Source organism: Myripristis murdjan, chromosome 3 (genome assembly GCF_902150065.1).
Source record: "Myripristis murdjan chromosome 3, fMyrMur1.1, whole genome shotgun sequence".
Lineage (NCBI taxonomy): Eukaryota > Metazoa > Chordata > Actinopteri > Holocentriformes > Holocentridae > Myripristis > Myripristis murdjan.
Window position 1 is genome coordinate 24845896 of NC_043982.1, and position 20473 is coordinate 24866368.

General features: G+C 40.4%; 1 protein-coding gene across 1 annotated transcript in view; it reads right to left on the reverse strand.

Annotated features, from left to right (window-relative positions):
• tln2a (talin 2a) overlaps positions 1 to 20473 on the reverse strand; it is a 126937-nt gene that overhangs the window by 51143 nt on the left and 55321 nt on the right. The window contains exons 8-21 of the mRNA XM_030048435.1: positions 18299 to 18426; positions 17759 to 17822; positions 17553 to 17657; positions 12781 to 12936; positions 11142 to 11243; positions 10345 to 10421; positions 7790 to 7970; positions 7054 to 7167; positions 6732 to 6840; positions 6115 to 6323; positions 3695 to 3793; positions 2790 to 2957; positions 1032 to 1166; positions 545 to 704 (exon numbers count right to left, since the gene is read on the reverse strand). Coding sequence (XP_029904295.1) covers positions 545 to 704; positions 1032 to 1166; positions 2790 to 2957; positions 3695 to 3793; positions 6115 to 6323; positions 6732 to 6840; positions 7054 to 7167; positions 7790 to 7970; positions 10345 to 10421; positions 11142 to 11243; positions 12781 to 12936; positions 17553 to 17657; positions 17759 to 17822; positions 18299 to 18426 — 1807 coding nt within the window. The remainder of the gene's footprint in view (positions 1 to 544; positions 705 to 1031; positions 1167 to 2789; positions 2958 to 3694; positions 3794 to 6114; positions 6324 to 6731; positions 6841 to 7053; positions 7168 to 7789; positions 7971 to 10344; positions 10422 to 11141; positions 11244 to 12780; positions 12937 to 17552; positions 17658 to 17758; positions 17823 to 18298; positions 18427 to 20473) is intronic.

Below are 20473 nucleotides of genomic sequence, written 5' to 3' on the forward strand. Positions count from 1 at the left end.
TATGCAGCTGGTAACTGTGTTATCCAATAGCACAGCCTGTCTGAAAGTAGCCGTAATGTTATATTTACTTTACGGCTACCATGTGCAAAAAACATTAAATTTTGAAGAAAACTTACAATCGAAAGCTTATTAATTTCCTTGTTGAAGCGTGTGTGCTGTGACTTAATCTGAATTTAAAGTAAATACATTTTATTGCATCAAAAAATAACACAGTGAGGCAGCTTCTTAACTCAAAATAAATAAATAAATCAATTGTTCATCATTGTTCAATCATTGCTCTGTGGAGAAAAGGATCTTGTAGTCAGGAGGAGAAAAAACAAAAACAATTAAGTTTTTTAAAATCTACTTTGGAGTGCCTTGAAACACTTTTTCTGACTAAATTTAAATTACCTACTAATTCACAACATTTTTATAGCATTCGTCATATCCCAAAAAGTCCTCATTATGGTTTGTTGTGGATGCAAATGACAGCCTTTTCTCCATAAACTAATCAAGGCCATTAGAGCCTTCCTTTCATCATTTCACTTTTTATGTTCAGACTCACCGGCATCTCCCATTGAGCTGAAGATGCTCTCGGTGACGGTCATAATGGTGTCAGTGGCCTGGTCGTAGCGCCCAATGGGCTCTCCCCGTGAAGTGTACTGACGGACATGTTGCAGTAGATCGTTCAGAGCCTGGCCCACCACACTGGCTGCCGCGCTCACCTTCAAAACATGACATGTACGTCAGCATCAGACCTGGGTCTCATAAGCCGCATAACGGTCCCATATAGTCAGCACAACCTGTGCTCAAAAACAGGTGGTGTAGTGTTGCTCATGTGAAAAAGCTTGATAACAATGTCTCTATAGGTCAGACCAACAGTTTTATACCTATTCCCACTGAATTAACAAACAAAAATTCCCAAACATCCTTTTTAGGTGGGTGAGTTTGGTGTTAAATGTTTTGAAAACTCCTGCTTGACGAATTTAACCACACAGAATTTTTGTGTTATGACTCAGAGAAAAAGAAAGAAGAAAAAGAAAAAAACTGACCTGTTTAAGCAGCTCTCCGTCCTCTGTGGCCGAGAGGCAGGCCTGGACACAGCTCTCCACCGAGCGATCCACCAGCTTCCCAGCCTCAATTAACTGCTCCTGGCAAACCGGGGAACTGATGGTGGGACTTACCACCTAAAGGAGGGCCGAGGGGAGCAGAGAGAGGGCAGTGAGACATGACAATGAGGAAGGGGAGAGAAATGAAAAAGGGGTTGGAGGAGTAAGGAAGACTCTCCAAAGTAAGAGAGAGAAACAAAGAAAAACAATGATGGAATCACACAGTGGAAATTGATCACTCAGGGGAAGGACCGGCTTTTTCGCCAAATATGTTTTTCTAGGTCTAATATTTTTCATACTTTAAGTAAAAAAAAAAAGAAAAGAAAAAGAAAATAAAGCAAGAGGGGAGTGAAGCTGGAAAGCAACAAATGCCTAAAGTCAGTTCGTTAAGCTTTTTGCTTTTACAACCTTTACAAGCAAGTACATCACAAAATCCCATTTCAAAGAAATCAGAAAAGAAGGAAGATTTGAAAGGGATTTAGCAGATGAGGTGTCATCCTACTGTGGTGCAGACTGACATGAGGAAGTGCGTGAACTATTTAGACTAGTAACCAGGAGGACATTTAACATGATGAGAAACAAGTGGGCTGCTCAATTAAGGATGTGCAAATATGATGAGGGTGCAGGGTATTTAACACCGCCTTAGTGCATTCTGTTTGAGTTAATGCATTTAACCCCTAAAGATCTCATCGTAAATTCATGTCTATAGCCGAAGACAAATGTGACATTACTCAGAAAAATCTTTCTATTAAAAAAAAAAAAAATACAAAAAACTGAATCATATTCTTACTGAACTTCACTGCACCATGTACTCATTTAGAAATGGTAGAAAAAAGCAAATTGTCATGCATTTCCCAAATAGCATCAACAATGGCCTCCCAAGTTATGGCCTTACACCTTCATGTGTTTAATATTCAAATAACCATTAAATCCAAATCAAAGGGCAGATTTGATATAACTGACACATGGTAAAAAGTGACATGTGTGGCTACTTTGAACAGCCGTAATCCCTTAATCCATTCAGTTCACAAAAACTCTAGTCCACAGAGCTTGAACTGGAGTATAGCAGACTTTCCTGTTCAAATCAGCATAGCAGGATGGTCTGAGCAGCAACCATTTTTACATGCATTGTTGTTACTGCAGAGAACTGTGCCTGCAACTTGCACTAACTTCAGTATTCGGTCGGTGGTGTAGTCGTTGATAATTATGTTGATTAGTTGATTACTAATCTTACTTTTAGCGAGCAGAAACAACACAACATACCCTCTCAGCTCTCAAAACAGTGTGACACACTTTACTGACCTATATGTGCATTGTCACTGCTGCGACTAATCACATTTGCCATTTTATTTTGAGCTAGTCAAATGACAACAGCAAACAGTTCAATGACCGTGCTACTCCATTCAAGCTCTGTGGTCTGCTCACAAGAGGCTGACTTCAGCACTACACCTCTTCAACCAAAATGTGAATCATGCTCGTTGCCATTTTACTTGTAAATTCCATTTGAAAAACTGAACCAGTGAATAACTGAACTAGTTTGTTTGCTTTGTCAAGTGAACCTTTACTGAAACAACCTTAATGACTCCTGCTTTTGGTATTACTGTAGACAGCTATGCACAAAGCACTGATGTTTTTTTTTTTTTTTTTTTAAATCCATATCATGAATCAGTGAGTGAATGTCGAATAGCAGTATTCACATACCTTGGCACATGCCACCAGCTGGGAGGTGGAAAGGGCACACTGGGTGGCAGCAGCGATGACACGATTCTGAAGCACAGTGTCCTCTGCGACCTGGGCCACATTCTTGGCCTTGAGCACCAACATGGCTGCTGCATTAGCCACAGCTTTGGCCAGATTCATCAGAACGTCCTGCACAACAGGGGGCAGAAATGGCAGAAATGCATGATCTCTGATGTCATTAACAAAATTATCAATCTGCACGGTCACCCCGCAGCAAATCATCACTTTAGTGTATAAATACATGTTTATCATGCACTGTGTGTCAGCATGGTTGTCAAAACCAGCTGAAAAACAACACAGAGGGCAGATTAAAACAAAAATTGTGGCATTCAGATGTTAATAGTATAATTACAGGCGCAATGAACTAAAACATTCAGCATCACTAAAAGCTCTCAATTGAAAACGGCCTAAAATAAATAGGGGGCCTCTGTGCAATTGTTAGAGGATTGTGTTTGCAGCTGCACTGTTTGGTCAAGCCTTTGAGCGATGCAAATGGATTGGGGAATGTGTAATGGAACTATGGGTTAAATTAGCACTTTTTAACTCCGAGCTGAAATGGAGCCAACTGGGATACAAGACAAATGCAAAAAAAAATCTGGCATTTAAGTGCTGTCTCATATCAGTGTGAGCAGATAAAACAAGTGCTGTCCCCACATTACATGTTTATCTTAAAAAATCTATCCATCTACTCATAGAAAGAGCAGGGCAAGTCAGGGCAGATTTAACAATCTGTGATTCTATTAAGCCCAATCTAGCGATGAAAAGATATCTTTGAAAATATCCACTGGCTTATCACAATGAGTTTTTGATCGGCTCAATGGTATTTGCTCCGATCTGTTTTTTGGGAGTAGGGGGTGCAGCGCTACCTGGAACCTCTCATCCGTCTCGTTCTCTCCAATCTGGCGCAGGAGGTCTCCGCTGGCCTGGCCAATGCTGCCCGCCGCCGTCAGCACGGTCTGTCTGGGCTGCAGGGCAACCAACACACAAACAAAAAAAATTGTTAGGGCCTGGAATTACATTTACAGCGGATGCATAGCTTCCACAATCTTGTATATTGACATATGACTTCCACTGAATTAACCTACTCAATGTTTCACCATAGCGTATACTGCATCTCAAATAGCCTCGCTGCCTCAAGTCTCTAAGCAAAAGCCAAACAGTGAAAAAAATGAAGCAACACTGCAAAAGGATGAAGATTTTTTTTTTTAATGACAGACCCTTCATGGTTGGTTCATCATATGGTGGAAACACAAGAAAATCGCACTCCCTGATCTCCACAGGTTTTTGAGAGTCCCTGGTTACAGAGGGCTTGGAGTTACCCTTCATAAGAGAGGGTTCATTCAGGTGTATCACTGTGATCTATCAACCTAATGACAACTGACAGAGTATTGAATGTAATAAACTCCTAGATGTCTAGCTCTCAACACAGAGAGCAAGACATCATATTGCTGCTCTCAAACACTATTAAAATAATAAACAGCTTTTTATATAACAATGAATACTAAAAAGAGACATGTGAGTCTGTCTTCCTGCAACTAGATTACGGACCACTTGGTATCATCCCAAAGACCAGCATGGGTCCACAACCCTGGGCTTGAGAGGCTAGTACATCATGCGGCACTGTACACTACATCAACCTCTGAGTGATTCTTCCCTAGCAGCACAACTGAGCTCGCAGAATGAACAGAGGACCCCAAAACAAACTCCCAGTGGGCCGTGGTGAGAACATTATGCTCCAGCAGCACAAGCGGATCTTGAGACTTCATTATTCATTACGATAGGTCTGATTCACAAACATCCTCCCCTGTATTTTTTTAAACTAGCTCTGTTGCCATCAAGATGCAAAGCAAACAACACAACTGCCAGTCAGCTCAGCCTCAGTCAGAAGTCTTTCTTCACACAGACAAGTAGAATAAAATAAGGTGAATCTGACAAAGAACGGAGGATAATAATATAATTAGGCTTCGTTTGGAGGACCAGGAGAGACGCCACATTATTAACAGACATTTGGACTGCCTCATTTTGTGAGGACGGAGCTGTACTGCCAAGACTGGCCTCGATACATCCCTCCTGTCACTTGATGGCAAATTTAATAGACTTTGTAGGCTGTTATTGTCAGTTTAGACAGAACAAAGCCTTGTCTATGTGCATGGAAAACAATAAGCTCTTCACGGAGCATGATCTAGGCTAAGCAATTCAAGTCACAGAGATGGTGGAAAGTTTGTTCATTTTAATTAAATTATCCATTCTCCCTCAAAATGAGATAAAAGTGGAGAATTATTATCAGCACCCACTGAATTCTTGAAATTTCTTGACAATAAATTTATGTTTGTGTCCTGTACCTTCCAGACTCGGGCTGCACTTTCACATCTCGTTCTCAACCATCTAGCATCTCAAGGACAAAACAAAACAAAACAAAACAAAAAAAAAAACAGCCTTGTCCTGTTTGTTCTAGACAATTTCGTGAAATTGTTGTGGTTTTAAAATGGCTCATACAAGTGGGTTCTGTAATGAGAAACTCAATATGATGGACATTTTTTTGTGATGTAATTCATCCTGCCCCATTCACATTTCAACAAAATCTTCCATCTCCTCTGCACTTTTTCCCCAACTGCCTCCAACATGTGAGATATACGGACACAAATATGACTAAGAAAGAAAGAAAAAGCAATCCAAGGCCAAATGGAAAGAATTAACTATACCGAGAGCTTGCAGCAGTCCATAGTAGCAGTATATGGTAGTTTTGTGTGTGTCGACTGCAAACAGCTGATCTCAAAACATACATATCTAGCTAAACGTGACCATATCTCTGTCAAAGAGTGTGACTGGTTTAAAATACAGCGTCTTTCATTCATGCCTCCATCACTTCTGCTGCTGCTGCCCTGCTTTGGTAATCCCTCCACCACCCCAGGCTGCACCTGTGATTTGCTGTCATGGTAATGGCCTACTTGGATGTTTGGATATCAAAGTATCACATTATCAGAAGTGTCTCTGGAATTTGCTCTGCATGGGACGATTCAGTGTGCTCCCATGTGAATCTTCAGCATGCTTGCTGGATTTGAGCTGGAAACACCCTGTGAACTGAGCCTATCCTGCCCAATACAGCTGTTCTACCAATTGTTGATGAGAGACAAGAGCATCCTGAGTGAAGTGTAATACTAACAGGTAAAACAAACAGAGACTGGTCATTTGGAAATAATAAATAATAATTGGAGCTGAGTGTGTGCTGCATAAACGTAAGGAGATGAATTTGACAAGTTTTTCAGATTGAGGTTTGTTTGCTCACCTCTCCGGAAGCAGGCTCCACAGCCTTCAGCAGGTCAGATACCGCACCTGCTAGTGTCCTGGCAGCCCTCATTAAGTCGTTGCCCCCGCCCACCTCATCCTCCATGAGCGCAGCCAGCAGTTTCACACCCTTTGACATCTCGGTCAGGTTGGAGGAGATTGTGGTGATGGCGCAGCCCACCGCTGTGTAGTCAGTGTCAGTTGGATCACCTAGTATGAGAGAAAAAGAGGGAAGAGAGGAAAAATAAATCCAGTGTAAAGAAGAAAGAATTACACTGAAAAAAGGGAGGAAGAGAAATTCTGAAAAAATGCAACATGCAAAATAAAATAAGAGAGCAAGCTGATATGAAAAACACAACAAGACAATGTGTTGTAATAATAGATACATTTCATTTGTGCAGTGTTTTTCCATAGTCAATAGCAAAAAACATATGTAGTACATTGTATACTGTGGTCTTGCCCTCCTATCAAATGAATTACATGACTTTAACAGAGGCAAGAGTGATCCAGTTACGGATTATAGTACCAGATCAGCCATGTCATAACCAAAACAAATAAATAAATATATGATAGAGATGAACATGTTGCATTCTGCTGAGTCATGCCAGGGCCACTAACCAGCTGTGAGGTTGACGACGGAGGCTGTTCCTGCAGTGATGGCATCAACCTGGGAGTGAATCTCATGTTTTGACTCATCCACCTTGTTCTGGATCCACACTTTGGATGCCTAAGTACAGAATAGACGGAAGAAGAAGAAGGCAGGTTTTGTCATCATTTTGTGTACATAAAATGCAACACCTAACTAGCTGTTGGTTAGCAGATCATGTAATTGATTATTACTGTGTACAGCTAGCTGTTATCATGGGATGCATGGCACTGATAATACAGTGAGTCATGTGGTTTTAATCTTGTGTGTGTATACATATGGACTGCACTGTACCATGTCCTGTCCCAGCGGTGGCAGGTTATCGACCTCCCCCAGGTCAACCTGGGCCTGCTGCACAGCTTGCATGCTGGTGTTGATGGTTCCCATCAGAGCCTGTTGTGCCGAACTCTGGACATAAAGGTAAAAAACAGAAGACCAATGGAGGCCTGATTCACTGTGTGATGCACTTACTACAAATTATTCTGTGGAATATTTTTCTGAAATCATAGCAATTTGAGGAGATTCTTCTCAGAGCAAACAATGCAGACAAGTTTATTGTTAGTATGAAGAACAACCATCCACAAAGAGAAAAAACAGATAAAACAAAAAAACAAACAAGCGGTATGGGAGAATAAGGATTTCACTGTCCAATATAACAATACATTGTAAGAAACTTTTTTTAGGGTTGTCTTTTCCCATTACTGTGAACAGAGATGGAAAGTAACAAAGTACATTAATTTAAGTACTGTACTTAATTAGAGTGTTGTGGTAGTGGCACTTTACTTGACTATTCCCATTTTGTGAGACATAACAGTTTTACTCCTTGACATTTCATGGGGAAAACAAAAAATATGATGCATTGTTACTAGCCAACAGCATCTTTCGATATACAAGTATAACCACTTTAACTTAAAGAATTCAAGCACTATTTCCACCACTGACAAAGAATGATTACCGTTTGTCCACCTAATGGGCAGGTACCTGCATGAAAAATTACATACTAAACTGTGAGTCAGATTGCTGTACTGACCAGAGGTGGCATGTGTCCACGGTGCATCTGTCCCATAGTGATCTGCTGCTGAGCAGATGGCATGGTGCCCATGCTGAGCGACTCTGTGCCAATGGAGCCGGAGCGGATCACCCCTGGCAGCGCCACCGAGCCGTGCTCCACCCGACCCACGCGGTTAAACTGCTGCTGAAGGATAGTAGACCTGGACAGAGGCAGAACAGTCGGATTGTATAGTTTAATATCTTCACACCATTAACTAGACATTTCTAGGGGTGAATGTTTGTCTTTGAGACACATAGGACCAAGGGGGGTTGTATTTTTTTGTTTGTTTGTTTATTTTTTGGCCAGTTATGTAGTCAGATGGAAAAGTAATTCTCAACTATTTCCAAAAGAATAAATTACCCCATTAGTTCCATTTATTTAGATATTATACAATAAAACCACACTGGCATTCAAGAAACACATAAGTGTGAAGTCTTCAGTAAGCAGTGAGAATTTAAAAAAAAAAGAAGCAAATCTTAGTTCACTTATTGACAACATTGCTATAGTTGCAGTAGTCATAGAGGCCACTCACACTGGCAAGTTTGATCCGCGCCCAAGCACGATTGCCCCTAAAATCCGGATTCTTTGACCAGTGTGATCGCTCCGTATCGTGCTTGAATACAGTACACTTCCCCCGCTCTGGCATGGTTGGAGGGGGTGTGCTTCAGCGCGGTACGGGCGCATACACGAGCACATGCACGGTCACGCACGCAGTGTGCGGACGTAAATCTTGCAACTTTCCTCCTGCCTCTGCAAAATTGTTTAATGTGCGCAGCTTGATTACCAGCGAATGGCCGCGTTGCGCAATCAATAATCAACCATGTTGTCTGTGTCATTGTCCGTTGTGCTGCTGCAACCGCGTATAAACAAAAGTCGGTTTATAATGAAAGTACAGCAGTCTGTGTGCCGAGATCCGGCAGACCTGGTGCTGGCCGGCACCGCGTCGGGCACCGGCCGGCACTGGCCGCGGCACCGCACGGTGTGCGGCCACCCGGTCACCCGGTCTGCCGGATCTGACAGGTGCCGCTCCGGCTGTCAGTTGGACCTTTCTGAAGAAGGAGGAAGTTACCTCCGAAACTGTCAAGGTAAATAAACATCCCATGTCTGATTAAAAGGACCAAAAACGTTTTTTAGTTAAAAGGAAGACATGATGTATTTGAACTACATTGATTTATAATGACGTCGGGCCATGCCTGTTGTCGTATTTCAACGTGATGACGTGCACACCGGGGGCAATCGTGCTTGGGCGCGTTTGGGCTTTAGGTAATGTGAGTGCAGGCCAGCCGGGGACTGGGGAGGGGGGGATTTTGGCTTTAGCACGATACGGGCTCAAACTTGCCAATGTGAGTGGGCCCATAGAGACACTTTGACACAGTAACAAACACACAAAATAGAGACGAAAAGATTGTAATGGATGGTTCAGTTGTTGCTGAGGTGGTGGAAGAGTCAAGACCTGAATACACACCAAGACTACAGGCTTACAATTTCATTCCAGCTATGTGCTTTGAGAAAGGTAATAAGGAACACCAACGTCTTCATTAAGCGGGTGAGCACTACAAACTCAATGTAATCACTGCGTCAGCATTCATGCAAACCAAAATTTAAAGAGAGACGTGATCAGGAACACAAGAAAACCAGAAAAAAAGATCAAGGAGAACAAGAGAACACAAAGTTGAATGAGACTGCAAGGCCCTCTCATTGTGTTTTTTTCCAGGAAACAAATCCTTGTTTTGTTATTCTTCAGACATGGCCTTCCAGAGTTTGGTTTCCTGTGTGTTTGCAGAATTAAAGACTTCTGCCTTGGGCCGCACCGGCCCAGATAAAAAAAAAAAAAAAAAAACGGGGGAGTGGGGGGTGAGGGGAGAAAAAACAATAATAACCACAGCCAGTAGTCCCTCAGTTGGAACCGGGAAAGCAATAGCAATTTAGGCTAGACAGGAAAAAGGACTTCCGTTATACATTGAGAGGCAAGCACGGATAAATGAACTAATACACATCTAATCAGGAAATGTTCAGATAGAGCTTTTGCTTGTCCGGGGCAGTGAAATTTCCTCAAATAGTGATTATCTTTCTGGATGGAGTCCAGCTGAGGAAGTGCTCATAAGGTGAAATAAGGTCCTGGAAGATGTATGTACTCTGATCTGTGGTGGTGGTGGGTAATACTCAGAAGGAAATTTCAAGGTCTGATTGTGTTTCACTGGGATAATATGCAATTAATGCTGGGCCCAAACATCATCATATAACAGTTTATACTGGACCATAAGAAAGAAAGCTCTGCACTGACCGCCCTGGGAATATCCTGAGGAGAACAAGTGGCAACCTAATTTTCAATTTACAAAAATGTTCCTATTTCTTTGAAAATGAAAAATTTCAGACAATAATATTTTTCTATACCATCTGAAGTTCTCGTTTTTGTTAAGGTTTTCTTTACACCGTTTTGGGAATAGCCTCCAGCACTGATGAGCAGTTCTGTCTTTGTTTCAGTTTCACAAAAGGCATACACACATTTGTTAAGAATAATTTTGCGCACATACTTCTTAGGGGATACCGATTCTTCCAGCATAGTTGACTCCTCATCACCCTCTAGTCCAAAACGATCCTTACTTTGTTTCTGCAGGGGGAAAAAAAATACACCAAGGATTAGTTTTCAAATGAAACCATAATGATTTTGGAGCAGGTCCCTTGATGCTACCTTTTGAATGATACCAACTGTCAAACAGGCTGGCTGGGGATTCAACAGACTACCTTCTGCTCCATTTAACTATCCTGCCCATACTGCCCCACTTCAAATGCAAAAGCATGTATCCATATTACACATGTGGTAGTAAAGACTAAATGTAGTAGGCTTTTAAGAAAAGACCATGCCAATAATCCATTATCATTTTAAACACACTTTAAAAATAATAGCGAATTTACACTGAACATTACATTACTAATGGTGCTTAAATTTTAAGTGTACTTTATGTGTCATTTCTTACAGGATGAAAAAATTGCTACCTAATGTGTCTGTCAGCACCACCTCAGTGCTAAAAATAATATTTTTCTTAAAACAAGTGAACAAAAATTTGCCAATGGCATGAGAAAATCCCACTTGTTTCCATATAAATATTTTCTAATCAAGTGTCATTTCACATATCTAGTAGTTTGATCTGTGTTATTCTGCTTTATAAAATGCTAAAGTTTTGCTTTGTTGTTATTTGACTGCAGTTCTATAATACAGTGGCCACTGCAGATCAAACATGAGCACTGAATTCCCAGTGTGCACTTCCCTGGCAAAGGAGGACACTGATTCATTCTTATTGATCCATTTCCTTAGAGAAAAATGTCTCACCTTTTTGAGGATGATGTCGATGTAACCAGCAATGAGCTGGGAGATCTGTTCTCCTTCAGTAGTCTGCACTGAGTAGTAGCTCTCTTGATACTCTCCAAAGTCCTGTGCACGCCACACACACACACACACACACTTCCATCACCGTAATGCATTTTATACTGGACCTTAAGGCAGGCAACTACTGCAGTGCCTGCTCTGGGTATAGGCATAGGATTTACTGTGGGGATTAATGTGTATCTATGATGCCAGCTACTTTCCAGATGGACACTGAACATTGTGCTGGGTCAGATTACTCTAACAACCAGCCTGAGGCAGATTTTATGTAGAAAATGCAGCAGAAAGGAGGAAAGACGCTACCTAGAAGCTTTTTTGTTTTTTTGTTTTAGACAGAGCACTGCCAGTCTTTCCTTATCATGTTCTGGTTGTGTGTGCATATTTCACTTAAGAAAGAAGAGTGATAGAGAGTGAGGGGGAGTTTATTAAGTCTCACATTGGCACACTTGAAATATGAAATGAATCACTCCTGCCAACAGCCAACTTACCGGAGATGAAATTGCTGCCCATAAAAATCTACATAATTGCTTCAGTGTCTGAATGACAAGTCAAGTCTTTGAATCTATTTCAAAATCAGGTGTCACAAAGAGACACAGCCAAACTTCAAAGCCTTGTGCTGAATTAATGTCAAGAAAGAGAGGGAGGGTTAATTCAATAGAGGGCTGCTAGAGACAGCGTGTCTACCAGATCTGGTAGATTAAATCCATGTTGCTCATTGACTCTGGGTGCTGACACAAAGGAGGGATATTGACAGTGAAGACAAAGGAGTCAGTTCAATAACTGAAGTGCATAAGGGACTGAATGGAGGGAGCGAGCATTGCAGCGATTGTTTTATGGCCATTGTGGAGAATGGTTTTATTTACTGCAAGGCTATCGAACTTATTTACTAATGATGTGACATTCAGTCAAGCCAGAACGGAGGATAATATACGTCCAAGAACAAAGCCAGTGGAACCAAAATAACCACTTTTTGCAAACACAACATTTCACAGAGGGGTCCACAGAGAGAAAATACATGCATATATAATTGGACTGTGTGTGTGTGTGTGTGTGTGTGTGTGTGTGTGTGTGTGTGTTTCTCAAACTGCCAGGTCTTGTAAATTGCTCATTACACCATAAGTTTGTGCCCATGTATTTTGCACATGTACATGTTTGGGTGACCAAACATCCAAACGACTAAATGTTGTGTGGGACAGTCGCTATAAATGAAAAGAATGACCATCATTTCAAAAACATCCTGAGGCTATCTTGAACATTTCTAAAATATGTCATGTATTGTTTGCTGCAATTCTAATTTAGGTAGTACAAGTTTAATTTATTAATTGTTTTAAGTACATTATGTTTAAAATTGATAATTATACATTCTGCACTATGGCAATCACATTGTATGAGAGTGACAGTCGAGTGAACACCATTATAATCTGTTGAGACACAATCTTGTGCTTTTAATAAATTAGACTATTTTTGCCTAAATGTTCATATCCTGATCTAATGCAACCTGTTAGCATTACTCTCACATACATATTCAGTGTTACTTTTCTGTCATGCATTAATTATCAGCCTAGTATGAGAGCGTGTGACTTACCAGGGTGAAACTCTTGGGAGACGCTGCCCACCTTTTCACAGTGGTGAGCGGCCACTCCTGAACCACATCTTTGGTTTTCTCATCCACTCTCATCACAGACTCTTTGGTTATGCCCAGGAGCCGTGGCACCAGTTTATTCTTGCTCTTCATTTTCTCCTGCAAAAAAACATATATTAAAAAATGTAAAGCCCCCATTCAAAATAGCATCTTACCTCATTAATTTGATCTTTTTCCTGTTATAACAGGATGCTTGCAGTAGAACCACTAGCATATCAGAAAGACAGAGAGAGGAATAGTTTGATTTGATAGGAAGGGTGGAAGAGAAGGACTGTGCCAGTGAGATTAAAAGCCTCTTTTTCAAGAGAGGTATCACAAAAACACAGCACTATGACAAATATAAAGGCTGAAGAAAACTGGACCACTGGTCACGGGTGACTCAGATGTATGCTGCTGAGCACCGATAGCACTGTCACAAAATTCTTTTTTTTTCTTGTTTTATCCTCAGTTTTCTTTCTTTCTCTCTCTTTCTGCCTTCCCGGATAGTTGACTGGGTAGAGATAAAAAGGGATACACAGCACACTAAAAACAAGATGCCACCACTCCATTTTCATGGTATGTGGTGCTGATTCTCGCAGCCCACTGATTTGCCAGGTTGGTTCTCTTTCATTTGTGCTTTCCTGTTCCTGCTGAGAGTAATGTATCCGGCATTAGAGAACCAGATTAACGACAAAATCAACAAAGAATTAGGCAAATAAATGCTAAGCCTTACAGTGTGAACCTCATTACATTTTGTCAACTGCTGAGGGAGGTCTTAATCTGCAGAACCAGTGGAAAGAAAGAGCATACTTTTCCCTGCTAATAATTAAATGTTATTTTTTCTCCATCTCTTCATCTGTCCATCAGCAACTCCACCAAGCCTCCCTGATGTCTTACACTACACACCCTGTGAGGTGATGAAGCGGGGTGGGGGGGAGTGTGTGAGCAGATGGGTGAAGATGATAGGGTGTGATGTGAGGGCAAAGAGGTGATGTGTGCAGAACATATGATGGTGGTGATGGCTGTGTGTAAGTTTGTGTGTGTGTGTGTGTGTGTGTGCGCATGTGCGTGTGTGTGCGTGTGTGTGTGTGTGTGTGTTGGGGGCGGTTTTGGGGTACGGGGATTCCAGGGGTTGCAGGTGAGGGACTGTTGGCTCCATTTTTTCCATGGTTATTTTTAAGATATTTCTGCTCCGCTGGATTTCACTATGAAGGATGACAGAAACAACTGAATAGTGCAGGTAAGATGGCCCAAGAGGTTGGACAGGAGGTGAGTCTGAGACCTTTGTGCATCATGTTTAAAACTGATAAGCAACAGGCATAATGTAGACTTTATGAGCTGAGCTACAATCTAATAATCATTTTTTTTTTCACTTTGTCTTTGCTCTTGACCTCTGGTGGAGAGAGCTTCTGATGAACAGCCAGCGGCTGCCTGGCAGGGAGTCAGAAACAGCCACGCACTGTTAGCCTCAGCGCAAGCAACTTGTTCCAGCAATTACCAGAAATCATCTAATTTTCTCTCAGAGAGAAGTCAACTAAGGTGACGATGTCAAGAAGTGTGTCAATGCAGCAAAACTGACTGTGGCTTGATGCTGGTCTGTTAGCAATAAATGCCATGAGGAATAAAGCAAATTGTTTTCTGTCACTCTTGTCACAGCAGTTTCGCTGGGGACCAGTGCAAATTTTGACAGCCTTGGTCATCTCTTGAATTTTTTTTGTTTGTTTTGTTTTGGTTAGATTTTGGTAATTTATTTCACATTAGTCTTAGTCAAGTTTTTGTCAGAAGCACTTAAAATAGTTTTAGTCACAGTCATTTTAGTCAATTTGGTCAATGACAGGACAGTATTGTAAAAAATACTGTTGCGTTGTCTGAGCTCTCTTGGCTTATTGTTCTGGCCAGTCCCCTGGCTTGCATTCGGGTGTAGTGTTTACTCTCTACTAATATTTTATAATACGTGAGAATAATTTTTAACACTGTGTTAACTTTACACCTGAAACAATATAAAGGATAAACTATGTCTCAACTATGTCACCATTAAAGCTCATAAATAAACACAGCAACATCTTCTTCACTAAAGGGACTGTTAGAGCTTCAGTATATCACAGGACAGTTTACACCAAAGATTCACAACAAAATTTTGTGACTATTTGTACAAGAAAGCCAAGACGTCTGGAGTGCAACATTCTGAAACCTGCTAGATTACACCAATGAGATTAGATGAGACGCGTATCGTTTCCATAGCAACAACTCTCATTACTTGAATGTCTCTGTCAGCTCTCTGTAGTTGGATAGTTTGCAGCACAGCTCCATGCTGCCTTCACAGGACTGGGATATCAGAGAATCATCTGTAAAATTTCACCAACATGGCATTCACTGTGTCAACTCAGGAAAATGGACCCTCTCTTCCTTGGTGTTCCCCATGGTGGAAATTAAGAGTTTCTTCCTCTTGAAAGCATTATTTTTTCCCAAGGTCACATCATGATCGCTCTGTTATCGCTGTCGTTACAAATTTACAAGAGAGACATTTTGCTGTCAGACTTCCCCTGAAAGCAGCTTAGTTGTCTGTTAGGTTGTCTGTCTTGTTGGCAGAACAAATTTATGTTTATTTGTACCTGTTTGTTAGTTTACTTCTGACATTTTTGTGTCACTATTTTTGTTGGTGGTAAATAAAAAAAAAATAATAAAACAAATTCTTTTGTATTTACAGAACAACTCAATTACATCAATGTTTTGTCATTGTCATGAAAAAAAGGGGTCATCAACTACTATTTTTCATTCAAAAATTTGTTGACAATATTAACGCTGATTGGGGTTGAACTTATAAAGTCAGTTGTTGCTCTTATCAATGAACAGAAACTGCTGGAGCCCAAGTTTGACCTCACGCTGACTCCCAGCATCCCTCACTTGACAACCCTGCACCCACTGCCCCACCGTGCCATTCTGAACTAATCTCAGTGCCACACTCCACTGCACAGGCACACATTTGGTTTCCATCCAGGAAGACACTGAACTCCCAGTAGACAAGGTGCTTGCAGTCTGTGTGTCTCTGCATGTATGTGTATGTGTGTGTGTGTGTGTGTGTGTGTGTGTGTGTGCATGCATGAGAGAGACAGTCAGAGAGAGACACAGACAGATGTAAGAGCAGGATATGAGAGAGACTGTGTGGAACATAACTGTCCATGCACTGTTTCTGTGTTTCTGTGTGCACGTTTCTCTGTATGTACACTTGTATACAGAGGAGGGTTCACTGTTATTTGCAAGTGTTCAGAAACGGGTCTGATAACTGCTTTAACATGTCTCAGCAGCAATAAAAGTACTTTGATTTAAAATACTCACTGCACGTTATTATAGTTTACCAAGGGCAATTTGATTGAAGAAAGTCTCCAGAGCACGGATTGTGCATTACATATCTACAATTTTATTCAATATATCATTATAGACTTACAGCATTGCGATACAAGAGCAAGGACACTCGTCACAGGACTTTCAGTCCAACTACTGAATTTACTATTTAAACATAGTAATTTTCTTCAAGAAAGTCTTAACCAATTTAAAGTGGTTTTAACACCACACATCTGTGAAAGCACATGCTTCACCAATGAAATCTTTTGGTTTATGATGTCACATTGTACCATCCTGTCAATGGTGTATACTGCTCAACAACAAGACTATAAACATAAGTATAGACCTAGAAAATAGAGAAGGCTCCTTCAACATAGAAAGGAGAATGAACCAGAAAAGGCTATTAACATAATCACTGACATTCCAATGATATGGGCAATGCACAAAAATCCTCAAGCTGGACCTGATAAAAACCATAGAGAACAACTGGAGCATGCTCGTAGGTGGCTATAACAGTTAATTAGACTGCCACCATCAGAGATGCTTTATAACTGAGCTTGAATCAGACCATAGTCTATACATGTAGGCACACAGGTCGTTGTGGTTATGTGGATGGAGACAAATGATGGGGTGGTTAATCAGGAGAGTTGTGAGGATATTTAGTGGGACGCTTAGTGTTTGGCCTAGTGAATGGTCAAAAATGCATGTACAATAAATGTGTGAATGGATTCCCATAGATTGCACCAGGCAATTTTTCATTTGTTATCATTTCAACAACAAGAAACAGTGAATAAACTTGGAGTCATTAACATTCTGCATAGAAAGCAACATTAATGCTACAAAGACATTTTATCAACAAGGCCAAAGACATTGGGAATGAGAGGAACTTCATCACTTGCACTGGTGCGTGTGTATGCACACCTTTTTTGGAGTGTCCAAAGGCAGAGGAATTTTTCTACTGACATCTGGTTGGCTTTAAAGCTAATGCAAAGGTGGAGCTGAATTCTTTTCATGAGTCTCTTTGCCCAGCGTAGAGGGTTAGCAATTTCTGCTGTATTATAAGAGGCCAAGAGGCAGCTCTTGGTTTGTGTGATGCGAAGTCGTGTTAAATTCAGGCAAAACTCAACAATCTGCTCACAACCCCTGAACTGGTAACAATGAGCACACAGAAGAGCTTTTTCAAGAAATAACAGCACCCATTATGGTTTTAACTCATTCCAAAACTTCTCATTTCCTCTATTTACAAAAGAGGAAAAATAAAGTAGGTGTTTTTTCTTTTTTAGGAGAAGACGATCTCTTCTTTGAATGAGAGGGGTAACGTGTTCTATACAACAGTGTATTCTATTTGTTACCAAAATAAATAAATATTATATTACAGAAGTTTTCCAACTTACCTTGACCAGGAAGAAGGAGACTCCATATGTCCGCAGAGACCTCGCCAGTTTGACATATTTAACTTTTGCTTCAATCTCTGTCATTTCTCCACAGTTTTTGTGCTCCTGCAAGATGGAACACAAATGGACTTGCACAAACTGCTCGTTTAAATTAATGTTAAAATAATGAATACAAGTATTATCAAAATGGCAAATGGTGACCACACCTGAAATATTTTCTTCTCAGCACCCCTCTGCTTTATGTATTCTTTAGGTAGAAACTCCTTCAGGCTAGGAGAGAAATAAACACAAGTAGAGGCTGAAAGTTCATACATAAAACCTTGAGGTCCCTGTTTTTCTATTGCTGTTTTTCAACTCAAACAAAACAGAAATCAATTTCATATACTGCTGAAGTAGAACTTGTAACATGAATACAAATATCATCTCTAGCAGTACTTTAAAGCAAGGAGTCCCTCTTCCTACTAGCAATTTTCGGGAAAGTCTGATCCAGTGAAATGGGATCTACACTAAAGGTTTGGCAGAGAATCAACTAAATGTATTGCCAGTTTATAAAAACAAAAAAAGAACAAAGAATTTGGAAAGTAAAGGTCTAAAGAAAACACATATCTCTAATAGCAGGCCATAATGTGCTTTAAACGCAACATTAATTATCATTTTGTGAGCCCTTATGTCTTTCCAAATGGTGGATCTTTTGAATAAAACTACATTGTACCACACAGAAATCTCCTTGTGTGATAAATGCTTACTCTAGAAATCCAGGCTTGTGTTTATGCTCTATGTGTGGCCCAAACTGGATCTGGGCCTGAATGCCTCCAAACTCGCACGCCTTGTCAAACGATACGGGGTGAGATCCATTCAGGATGTCATCTCGTGCCTGAAAGACAAATGTTTACCTTCATTATTCAGGATAAAGGTGAACAGAAAACTCGCAGTGCCAAGTAACAAAGCACGTCCACTGATAATACAGCATGTGGTGAGGCCAAGTACTGGTATTCATCTCTCAGGGCCATTCAAAAAATAACATCTGATGATATCCTGTCAAATAAAGTTTCTTTGATTTTAGGCAATTCAGCACCACCATCATCACCAGAGTGAATACAGTACCTTCCACTTTCTCCAGCTGCAGATATATTAGTACTACAATACAAATGCATTAAACACGGGAATCACACAGAAACAATGAGAGAAAAAAAAAAGAAACATGAAGGCCGCCGCAACCATTGTAAACACACTTTCTTTATAAAAACAATACAATGTACTGGATGGAAACAGCCCTCCTTTCCCCTGTCCACAACATTCAGTGATGACAGGGCTTCTTAAAAGAAGAATTGGCCCAAATTCTCTCATGAATGCCTTTGTGCATCTTTAATCGTTTATATTTGTGTCATTTTCCTAATTATGTCACATGGTCCATTTGCGTCTGGCTGAGAAGAATGTATTGCTTTCATTAACCACCACATGTGCTGATACTTCCAAACAATACTGCATCAAAAGGTTACAAGACTGTTAGATATCTTCAGAACCATTCCAGGTTAACAAAAACAAAGCAAAACCCAAATACTTCATCCATGACTTTAACAAAGAAAGCCTAAATGTGTTAGCAAGCGTTACAAGACATTAGAGTCATCTGACTGTCTGGATTTCCATCTAAAATGTTTCATATATTTTAAGTGCATTTCAAAAATTCTATAAAATAAAATGCAAATCAATGAATATTTCCAACAACAATGTTATGTGAATAATCCTGAAAAGTATAAGTTCAAGTTCAGGTTTATTTAAAAGGCCAACATTCCCTCCTTCCTTGCTGCTGCATGGCAAATACAGTCAAATGATGTTGGCATTACAAATCGGCAGTCAGTATTACAACAATTTTTTAGCTCTTTGACAGTTCTGTGGTAAATTAATAGGCGAGTGATTACTGATGACGGAAGGGGATCCACGACACCACAGCTGCTCAGAGCACTTCACAGTTCAGCATTTCGCAGAGCAGCGTAGTGTCTCCTCCACTGTCGTGTTTGTTGTCTGACAGGGGAATAGCTACCCAGCTCCCCGCTGCATCATTATGTGAATTAAGTGTTTTCATCTCCCATTTGGTGCATTAACTATTTTCTGAACAAGGCAAAAAACACCTCAAAACGAGTGTAAAAACATTTATGAAATTGAGAAAGTGTGAGAATTATGCCACTTCAATCAACCTCCCAATACTTCAAAATGTGCATAAAAATACGCTGATTGAAACACGGCTACTGTTCCCGGGTTTTGTGCCACTGTTAATCCCAGTTAGGGCTGGGCGATATAACGATACCATATTGATATTGTGATATGAGACTTGATATAGTCTGGGATTTTTGATATTGTAATATCATAATTTGATGCAAATGTTGTCATGTCTTGGTTTTAAAAGCTGCAACATTATTATATTTAACATTATTATTATTAACATTATTATATTATATACATTATCTTAACTTTTTATACTGTTGTAGCTATTCTGTTATTTGCCTCTACATGCTTGATGATCATATCCACATCATTAATGAATGTCATGAAATTTTCATGAAAGCAGTGACCAGTATATGTTGTCATAATATCGATATCAAGGTATTTGGTCAAACATATTGTCAGATTTGATTTTGTCGATATTGCCAAGCCTTAATCCCAGTAACTTCTATCTGAATACTTATGATCAGACGTGTGAGCAAAGGTGGCAGTGAACTCATGGATGCCTGTTCAGTTCAATCTACCATATATAAACTATCCTGGATGGCTCTTCATTTTCCAATGCTCTGGATATTATCCTTCCCCAAACGTGGGCTGTTTCTGAGCTCCACATATCTCTGTAGATTCTCTACCTAAGTCCATACATTTCTCTGGTCACATTTCTGTGCCCTTCATACACTACTATAATTATGCTCTGATAA